The 11,499-nt window shown below is 35.9% G+C and overlaps 1 protein-coding gene across 1 annotated transcript in view; it reads left to right on the top strand.

Annotated features, from left to right (window-relative positions):
- The first annotated feature begins 2,121 nt into the window (after positions 1-2,121).
- The window catches only part of baiap3 (BAI1 associated protein 3), a 29,839-nt gene continuing 20,461 nt past the window's right edge, over positions 2,122-11,499 (top strand). The window contains exons 1-2 of the mRNA XM_077734211.1: positions 2,122-2,343; positions 10,243-10,385. Of these exons, the coding sequence (XP_077590337.1) occupies positions 10,252-10,385 (134 nt within the window). The 5' untranslated portion in view covers positions 2,122-2,343; positions 10,243-10,251. The remainder of the gene's footprint in view (positions 2,344-10,242; positions 10,386-11,499) is intronic.

Below are 11,499 nucleotides of genomic sequence, written 5' to 3'. Positions count from 1 at the left end.
GCAGGGGGTGCTGTGGCCTATCCCAGCTGACCTCAGGTCAAAGGTGGGGCACACCTTGAATTAGTGGCCAGCCAATCACAGGGCACAAGACAAACAAACAACCAATCACGTGCACTGTCATACCTAAGGGCAATTTAGACTGTCCAATTATCTTACCATGCATGTCTTTGGAATTTGGAAGGAGTACCCGGAGAAAACCCACACAGGTCGGGAAGAACATGCAAACTCCACACAACCCAACCTGGATTCGAACCCAGATCCCCCACTGTCAGTCCTACGCACTAACAACTTTATTTTATAACTTTATTTTCATTTTTTCCCAAGTACTTTAAATATTTAAAGTTAGATATTCCTAGTGTTTAAATTATAACATACAGTAAATCCCATAGAAAATAAATGGCTTTTTTATAGGACCAAAACAATGTCATTTTAAAGTAACTCTATCTAATTCAAGATGCAACATTCATTGGGTTCCCAATCAATCAAATCATGACAGATAATAAAAATTATTAGTCGCAAGCAATTACAGAGCGTGCAAATGAGAACAGGTCATATATAAATAACCTCTTCACTTGGTATTCAAACAGGCAGAGGGAGCCAGCTGGGGAAGTTCTCTCATGATGTGTCCATGGAAACAAGGCAAAGAGGGGGGGAAAGTGTCATGCTTCACGTTATTTTGCCTAGGATTATGTCAAAATGTGCCATAAATATCAAGGGAAGTCAAATGTTTTGTTTTATATGGAGCCAAAAGAGCCCCCCCTGTAAATACTTCTGTCAATCACAATTCAGGCCGTCAATGATGAGGAAGTACAACACAGTTCGAGGAGGTCCTCCATTGCAGGCAAGCGACCAAAGGCAACCCATTGGAGGTTTAAATTTGAATAATCGAGGTGATTAACAGTCGAGACTGAATTCATTTGAACATCTTAACATTGCCTTTTATCCACTTCAATGTGTACTCACTATTCTTCATATTTTTCTTGTTTTGACCTTCATGTGTAAGCGTTCAATGCCTTGAATGGAAAACTAAAGAGTTCTATTTTCTTATCTTCTACTTTATTCAAAGTGCTTTTATTGAAACCTGAATTTTTTCTTACTTCTTTTGCATCTTGCAAGAAAAACGACACATGCTATTTACCATTTGTTGGCATAATTTTAGGGCCTTGTTTATTCAATAACAGAGAGTGTTAGACATTTATTTGAAGGCATAATTTAATTAAAACTATTAGATTATTCAGTTAAATCTACTAATTGTGAGAATGCTTGCGGGAGGGTGCTGTCTGTTGATTTTTTAAGAATAACATTCAACATATGTTTATTGAAAATGTAATTAACTGAGCCATGATGTCATATTTGAGGACAATAAACACATTTGCAATGTTTCACCTATAAATCAACTATGTACATACATTTCTTGATGTTTAACAAAATGTCAATTGATTTTCTATTGGCCAAAAAGTTAAAAATCTTAATTTAAGGGGATACCATGACATTAAGTTTTATCATAATGCTAATATGATGATAAAAAAAATCATATAGGACAAATTATGACTCATCAAGGTATGTTAGATCATTTTATCAATTACATATAGAGCCCTGACAATTAAAAAGCTTTTGCATGACTGTGATATAATATATGTTAGTAAGAAAATAAATATTTGGATAACTTAAAAGGGCAGAATAAAGTTAAAGTGCATGAAATTTATTGTATTTGATGTACTACAATATATAGGGTGTGTGTGGCGTCAAGAGAAAAATCCTCTCAGTCACCCCTCAGCAACAGTCGATGGTGCGTTCAGGTTCTGGTCGAAAATGGCGTTATTTCTAAAACTTCTACAGATGACTGCTTTGTTTTGCACTACAAAAACTAATAAATAACAATGTTCAGTTATGTTGAACAGTAAGCGGCCAAAATAACATTTTTATATATAGAGATAGTTTTGAATTTGTTGTTAAAATAAATGTCACCATCATATATGAATTCCATAAAACTGTAACGTTCATCATTGTCATCAAATCGTAAATCATAAGATAATAGCACATCTTGTAATTATGCCTCCCAGTTTAATAATTGATATCCCCCACACTCTTTGAGGGACGTAAACTTCCCATTTCACTTCCTATGCCCATATTTGGTGGCTCATCTGGGGAAAACGTGAGCTTGCCAAAGCGCCTCGAAGGTCTAAAATGAGATTTTCTGTGTCGCCTGTCTCAAGAAAAACATCCAAATTTTCACGAGCAACTTGATTGCACTCTCGAGCTGAGTCGTGCCGTGCAGAACAACTCGGATCAGCGAAAACAAAACATTTTGCGAGTGCACAACTGCCCGGAGGAGACTTACAGGTAAGACAAACTGGACGCCTTGTCTCTCTTTTATCTAATTACCCCAAACGACTTGATCTATGTTGATTTTTTAAAAACAAACATTTTTACGAATATTTATCCTGAACATGAGTTTTTTCTCTTCTATTGCACCCTCTTACCAGTTATGCGCTTTATTGATTGACACCTGTTGAGCTATATTAATAAACATTGAGTTTAATTCAAAGAAGGGTAAATAAAGTTCATCGTTAAAATGTTTGTTCAGTACAGTGAAAAACATGCTTTTTTGCATATCAATACTGCCACAATGATGAAAAAGTTACATTTATTTTGATTATGATAGTGCAGAAAAACAAGAATATTAAAATGAGATTTTTTTTTGCTGCTCAAATCAAATTATGAAGAAAACTTTTGTTTGCTTATATGAATTTCTTTCGGTATTGATGTTTGCTAAACATAAATACTGTTATTGTATGTATATAATTTGTATCTAGATACATGTTTTGCATCATGTCTAAAGGGGAGTCAATTTATTTAGTTAGGAATGAGCAATTCAGGAAGAAAAAAAACAGAAAATCCCCCAAAAAACACAAAAAAACAATGTGTAGCCACTAATTTCAGATCCTGTTTGCAATCAAACAATGGTGATACACAGGTGGGCATTGTTTGCAACATATGTGCACGCCTGAAATGCCCATACCTAAAAATATCATCTAATATGCAACTTTCTCATTTTGCCTTCATAATCCACCCAAGACTGCTTTAGAATCATCCCCACATACCAATTACTTGTGAATTAATCACTGCCAACATTTTTTGTCTTCATCTTATACTACATCAGTGTTATTTATAGTGACAGATAGTGTTTTGTTCTCATTGGCACTCAAAGAGCCATCACAACCATATTGCTTAGAATACGCTTTTAATTACAGCACGGCTGAATGGCTTTGTCTTATTTTCTTACACACAAAAAAAGGCTGAGTATTTCCAAAGTGTGTTTTTTTTTGGGATGGGAGTGCGTGAGGCGTGACGAGGCCTTGTGTAATTTTCTGTCGTCACACAAAACTGTAGGGTGTCTGCAGATGTGGGGTGGAAGAGCTCACGATTTTACTGGATTTTCCACGCTGGATCAATGGTCCAGCCAAATCAGCTTTCAGGTGCTTTGGGGGGGAAACAGTGACTGTGGGGGGCTATTGGGAATTAACTGTCTGGATTTTTTTTTACTATGTGAGGTCTTAAGCGGTGTACACATTCGACTAAACATTGTGATTTTTGTACACTGCTTTCTATCAAAGTCAACAGGGGCTCAATTGTCCGATATCGTGGAGAGATTATTCTGCAGCGTTATGGGAGTGTAGGATTAGAAGTGGTATTTGGTCTTGGATTTGATTGGATAATAGTTATGTTGTCAGAATTATTGAACCATTTCAATATTTTTTATTGAAAATTCCGTGACCGGCCGTTTGGTCGCCGGTCAAATGTACTTTGATATTAAACAGTACTTAGATATTAAACAGTACTTAGATATTAAACAGTACTTAGATATTCAACAGTACTTAGATATTCAACAGTACTTAGATATTAAACAGTACTTGGATATTAAACAGTACTTGGATATTAAACAGTACTTAGATATTAAACAGTACTTAGATACTTAACAGTACTTAGATATTAGACAGTACTTAGATATTAGACAGTACTTAGATATTAAACAGTACTTGGATATTAAACTCTCTCTCATGAATATAAGGTTGAGAGCTGGTTTTGACAGTACTTAGATATTAAACAGTACTTAGATATTAAACAGTACTTAGATATTAAACAGTACTTAGATATTAAACAGTACTTAGATATTAAACAGTACTTAGATATTAAACAGTACTTAGATATTAAACTCTCTCTCATGAATATAATTTTAAGAGCTGGTTTCAACAGTAAACTCTCTGTCACCATTTGACCGGCGACCAAAAGGGACCAAAAGATCGGTGACCAAAAGACTGCCGACCAAGTGCACAAGTAAGTGAGTTTTTTCACATTTTATGCAAGATGTTTTTTTTTCTTGAATTTCATTACCTAGAAATTAGACACTTTTCTCTATTTTGAAATAAATGACCATATTGTCTGGTTTTATGGCGTTTCAACTTGCAGTTTCGTGCATGTCAAGTCTAATTTATGCGCATATAAGCCGATAAACCATACCCTCAATTCAGTCATTATTATATTTATGACAAATATGGCATATATGGTAATTTGAAACATACACTTAGAGCAAAATACAACCTTTTTCCACACTGGGTGTGAGTTCTTAGTGTTCAAAACTTGGTAGTAGTTCACAGTATCTGCGTTATCTACAGGCACAGCTTTTCTGTCTGTCTAGTTTTGAGTCGCTGAGCTGTAAGTTGAATTTGCCTGTCATTGAAGTTCTCCAAATTTAATGGATGGTTTCATTGTCTCTGCATTAGACGAGAATTCAGCCGAGGCTCTGTTTGAACTATATGAAAAAAACGCTAGTTATATAAAATAAAATAAAAAGTTATTCTAATATGTGTCAGAATATATCATGTTTTGTGGACTATAAATGTCAATGTAGTATTCAAAAAGTTTACGAACAATTGTAAATCGTACTACCAGCACTGGCCTATTTCCTGCAAGTTAGAGTAGTACTTCAAGATTCCAGAACTACATAGTATCCATTCATGTACATTGCAACAACTGAAGTACTCCATCTCAAGTACTCGTCAATCATTCGGAAATAAGACTGCAAATGAGTCCGTGACTCGGACTTAACCATATGTGAACCCCAACACAATTTATAGCACCTTGAAGAGTGTTTAGCATCTGTTTGAATCCACCCACCCAGACATAAAAAGTCGTCTCAATCTCTAAAGGCACTTCTTCAACCATCTGCAGCTTTGGCTGCGTTTGGGAGAGACCATTAGGACATCAAGGCTCCTCGACTGGCCTTTAGTGAAATTCCATTTACCTGTATTTACGAGCTCCCTTCCCTTTTCCGTTACCATAGCGACACTCAGCGAGGCGCCTTTGGCTGCCGGGCTCATTGTTTCGCACTGTAGAGATACTAAGCAAGCGAGCATCTCCCTGGCATTGGCCATTGGCACGGTGTCACCAAAAAGGCATTTCCTTGGCCTTAGCTGTGTTTCCTTAGGAGCTACTTTAACCCAAAGTACTTCCTTCAAATTTTTAATCCGCTTTAGAAAGATTCATATTTTCACCAACCAATGGTAATAGGTTTGTAAGAGGTATGTCGATGTAATTGCACTTACGAATATTCAACTTACGAACAAATGGTACATACGAACATGTCTGCAAATTGCGTTTATGTCGAAAAATGTTGGTATGTTCGATTTTGTATTAAGCGCTTTTTTCTGAGCAGTGCTTCTTTCCACCACTAATACTGACGCCTGGCGCTGTGAGAACTCAGTTCACCCAGCATCTACCTTCCTCTGCCCAGTTTGTTGCAGTGCAGAAGTGTGTGACATATTTCTAAGTGCGCAAATAACCTTTTTCTAATAATAAAGAAGCTTGATGCGGGAGAAAGTGGTGAGCATTGCACGGGAATACAACTTGAATCGTTTGACCATCAGTACCATTTATAAACAGAAAGATCGAGCAGCGGGACCTAAATATTGAACTTTGCACAAAGGTTGCAAATCAAATGAATGATGCCATACAGTGCTAGTGCATCATTTATAATGGAAAAAGAAGAAAACTGTGCAATCGTCATTAGAAAGCTTCTTTTGGCCAGTTTCTAGTAAATCTCTCTCCATCTCTCTAATGTATGTATACAGTATGTATTCTCTCGATTTTATTAAATGTTTTTTTTCAGTACAAACCAATGTTGGTTACTTATACAAGCCTTAAACATACAAATGGACTTATATAAACCTTCAATATACTTATATAGGCCTTAAAAATAAATTATAATACAAAATATAGCACTGAATCAACTTACGAACAAATTCAACTTATGAACAAGTAGGGGAGTGTCTGTACTTCAAATGGGAGGTTGATTTTTGTCATCACCCGTTGACAGGGGCTGCGTTTTTAATTGTCGTGACAGGTAACCCCACCCATATCGCGGCGGGGAAAACATTTTCACTTTCCATGACACGCTCGGGGAAGCCTCACGGTGATGCCGTCAAGTCACGACGAATGCTCGGCGAAGCGTTAAAAACATCCAATCATTCTTCACTTGGAGAGGCAGCAATTGGAGATGCACTCCAATGCGGCATTACTCACCAACTGAAATTGTTGGTGTGAACATAATAATAACGGTAATAACTTGATATGCTTGCTGTAACAGTTGTTTTTGACCTTTTCTTTTTTACGGAACTAACACTAAACGTCACTCTTTCAAAGACTGGTTTGGAAGTATGGTGTAATTTATTCCGTTATTTCTTAGAAACTAGACAATACTTACATTTTGTTTGCTTAAAAAAGTATAGACAATCACAATTTTAAAGTCTTTAAAAAGTTTCTGAGGTAAGTGTTTATTCGTAAGTCATAATAAAATATGTTTGATAAGAAAATCTACTTGCAAATCTTATTCTAACCATGCTTTTGGAACATTTGGTGTTTGTTGGAATAGCTGACATTTTTCCCATATGCTACTCCATAAACAAATAGAAAGATATTGAATCTCTAACAGAAGAAATAAGCAGTTATCATTTGGATTTTTGGAAATGGAATTCCAACAATAAATATTCTGTGCCATTTCCTTATCGTCAATATGGGTAATTTTTGCCACAGTTGTTCCTCGATAATGCTATTTTTATCGGAACTGGGGAAATGTTCTACTAGTTTCTCTCAGTGGGATGCATTTAAAATGACCCATTGATGCTATGTGGCAGGGGAAGATGTGACATTTGAGGTTAATGGAGTGGATGCTCCTTGCGGGTGCCAAATGTCGGACTTGTGGATCGTTAAGGTTAGGACCATCTTCAACAATTTTCATAACCTCATGTCTGATTTGCAATAGAAACTGAAAGTTGGCTGAATAACTCAAGTGTATGACGTTGAAAATCCAATGAAAAACATGACTTTACTAAATGTATCACTTTCAAAATAGTTTAATATTGTTTAATATCTAAGTACTGTTTAATATCTAAGTACGGTTTAATATCTAAGTACGGTTTAATATCTAAGTACGGTTTAATATCTAAGTACGGTTTAATATCTAAGTACGGTTTAATATCTAAGTACGGTTTAATATCTAAGTACTGTTTAATATCTAAGTACTGTTTAATATCTAAGTACTGTTTAATATCTAAGTACTGTTTAATATCTAAGTACTGTTTAATTTCTAAGCACTGTTTAATATCTAAGTACTGTTTTATATCTAAGTACTGTTTTATATCTAAGTACTGTTTTATATCTAAGTACTGTTTTATATCTAAGTACTGTTTTATATCTAAGTACTGTTTTATATCTAAGTACTGTTTTATATCTAAGTACTGTTTCATATCTAAGTAATGTTTCATATCTAAGTACTGTTTCATATCTAAGTACTGTTTCATATATAAGTTCTGTTTAATATCCAAGTACTATTTAATATCCAAGTACTGTTTAATATCTAAGTACTATTCAATATCTAAGTACATTTGACCGCCGACCAAAAGACCGGCGACCAAACGTCCGGTTACGCTAACTTTCATCCAAGTGAAATCGGTGGCCCTTAAACTGGTCACATTTGGCAATCGAGAATCAAATTTTCTTTAATTTCTAGTCTTCAACCAGTGTTGTGACTTTTCAGTCTTTTCATTGACTTAATAATATTCTAATTGCTAATTGTGCTCCATTACATACGGTAACTAGCGGCAGCCATTGTTCGGCATGAGGCACCACCACGTCTGAGGTTCGTCCCTCACCGAGTTTCACAGACAGGGCCTGTCAACTTCTTAAAAAGAGTATTAGAGCGAGTCGGGCTGACTGTGTTGAACCGCGTCTCCATCAACTAAGGCGGCTCTTTTGTGCATCTTGTCAACCGTCTTTTTTGAGCCTGCTCTCCTTCACCTCTCCCGTTTTGAAGCCTGAAATGCACTAAAACTGGTTTTACAACACAAGTCTTCCTGCCGAATAAGCATTGAATGTCTATTATCTGTTTTTCAATTTTTTTATTGAGCTGAATTTGAACATAATTGATTTACAGGACGATAAATCATGATCAGTAACCATTGATTCTTCTATAAAGTTGTTTGAAGAGTTTGGAATTGTGCTATTTGCAGTCATACAGTAAAATTCCAGTTAAAAATGGCCGTTGAGATAGTATTTTTACGACCAATAATCATACTTCAATTGAATAAGGTAAGTACTAAGAGAGTTATGATGCTTGGATGTATAAATATTGAACCATTTTTCAAAACTGGTATATTAAAACTTATCGATATACATAGATAATGCTATAAAGTAGCCCTGGGATTATACATTATCAAGTTATAAGGTTCTAACTCGAGCCAATACGTATTCACTGATTTATGAAATATCATATGTTGATATTGCTATGAAAATTCACCTTGCACTCACTTGTCCTGTGCCATCCGGCTTCATTAAATCCATCTGACTTTATTAGAATCTATTCTGTGGAGAGCTGTCGTGTTATGAAGGTTACATAACTCTGTTAGTTATGAAAGAGAACCTTAAAGTGGAAATGAAAGTGAAGGTTGGGATTGATAAGAATAATCAAGTGTTTCTGCAACTATTGTAATCGAATGGATCTTAACCTTTTGTATCATATTCAGCTATTTTATGTGCATTTTCTCCTGCCCATTTAAGGCTACAAATCAAAACAATTACAAGGTTATTGATTAATCCAATTGCATAAGCAAAAACCTCAATCATCGCATATCAGGTATTCAATAATAACAATTAAGGTCGGAACTCAAAAACAAATCCATTGGAAATTTACACAAACAAGCCTCCATTCGGCAAAACAATTCCATAATCAAGCGAAAAGAACGTCACAATTTATGACAATATGCGAGTAATCACGAAGGTTGTTGGATAGTGATCACACTGCATCAGCAATTTCATAAGCGTCCTTCCAGGTCTGCATTCTGGGGTAAAGGTCAGTCCTATGGAATGGCCTTGTTTAATATTCTTAGGACTTTCAAAACACTGTACTATTGTTTTTAACTCCAGAAAGAAGACAGTGCCTTCTAGTTGCCATTGATATAATATCATCTAATTTACCGTAATATTGTGTACAATAATTTCATTGGTGTCAAATACTTTCCGCTAGAACAAGGGTGGGCAAACTATTCCAGGATAATTATAGGCATCTTCCAATATGGCTAATTTTTCAGGTTCTTCCAGGTCTGCATTTAAGTAAACAGTCCTTATACAAAAATGATTAAATGCTCACATATATGTATAATAGTATTACAGAATAACCCCAACATTAATCCTACTGAGTCCTGGAGAGGACTAAAGATAGTCATAAAAATGTAGATTTCTTTCTGATTATTTATTTCATTCCACTCAATTCCAACAGCCATGAAACTTCTTCCTCCTCCAGGTGTCCCTGAGAAATTAATTTAAACATCCAGATGATTTTTTTCCTATGAGCTAAATGAGCATGAATGTCAATCAAATATTGTCCACTTCTTCATGTAGAATCTGGCACAGAGGGGAGGGGTTCAGCTGTAATCTGTTACCATAGCAATTAGAACTGTCTAACGAGACATATTGGCCTTAGCTATGTAAGTTCCCATGCAATACTACCCAGAAAAAAATGGCATTGGGGTCCAAATTGGATATTCTTGGATTGTCGGACAGTAATCGGTCACGAGATGGGTCGAGGGATTTTTCACATTCCTGATTTGTCACTGTTTTGGGAGTCAAAAAGATCTCAATTTAAAGTAAACAAAATCTGACCCTGAATTGCTTGTCAACCTCCAACAGTGAAGCGCCATGACGACGCTGCTGGACCTGAAGAGTAGCGTCTTGCGCCAGGTGCAAAGGAGCCAATCGTTGAGGACTCGCAGGGAGTCGCCGCCAGCTCCCGGCAGCCCCCTCACCCAATGCCCAGAGCCCTTATCTCGAAGGTGAGTCAAAAACGGAAACCACATTTTGACCTGACTTGTACACATTAGTAGAAAATCCCATCTATGCCTATATAACCAACACCATGTGGTATTGAGACCCAATTAGCTCGCTTTTTTCAAATGTATTGTGTTTTTGTTGCGAAAATCAAATATTTTCAATGTATATAATTTCTAAGAGGCATATATATGACTATAAGGCGCACTTAAAAGTCTTAAATTTTCTACAAAATTGACAGGGCGCCTTATAATCCAGTGTGCTTTATATATGGAAATAAAATGTGTCATTCATTAACATCAACAGTGCGCCTTATAATGTGGTGCGCCTTATAGTTGTGAAAATACGGTAAGTGAATCAAATTTACGACAAGACTTGACACTTTCACGTGGGCTGGACCATTTTAGATATAATATTTCGATTTTTTTTGGTTATAAATGGATTAAAAGAACTGGATTAAAAGCCTTGAATATTCCGTTTTTATAGATCCAAAACAATGCTCATTTTAGATTTTTTTTATACATATTTTTTGATTTTACAAAATCATTTTTGAACTAAAATCACAGAAAAAAATTGATAAAAAATGACAAATATTGATTTAAAAGGAGGAAAATCAGGAAATTTAATATACATCTATACTCTTCACTTTAATTTAATCCTAAAACAGAAAGTCAGCACTCATAATTTACTTTCCCGGACCACACAAAATGATCCGGCGTTCCAGATTTGGCCCCCGGACCGCCACTTTGACACATGTGCCCTACATACTAGCCCATATTCATAAACATGTATTGTTTAACAGTAGGCAGTATGCTCTGCTTCGGATGTGGAACGATGTTGATTTCACCCGACGTGTTGCTGAATGCACAACACAAGTTTGCCATGTACTTGTCTCATAGCAACCAATCAAGCGACACAGGTAAAAAAAAAAAAAAACACCCCCACCCCAACCCCTCTTCCCATCACCATCTCAACCTTGTTTTGAAGCCTCATCTGCAGCAACACAAAAAAAAAAAAACTAATAGTATGAACCTGGGGTTCCCATAGCAACCTAAACCCCGGCTTTACCGCCTCGACGTGAACTTCCCTTGTAATGACGCCAGTGTTTATTTTTAACAC

Source organism: Stigmatopora nigra, chromosome 15 (assembly GCF_051989575.1).
Source record: "Stigmatopora nigra isolate UIUO_SnigA chromosome 15, RoL_Snig_1.1, whole genome shotgun sequence".
Lineage (NCBI taxonomy): Eukaryota > Metazoa > Chordata > Actinopteri > Syngnathiformes > Syngnathidae > Stigmatopora > Stigmatopora nigra.
This window is presented reverse-complemented; position numbering and strand designations above follow the sequence as displayed.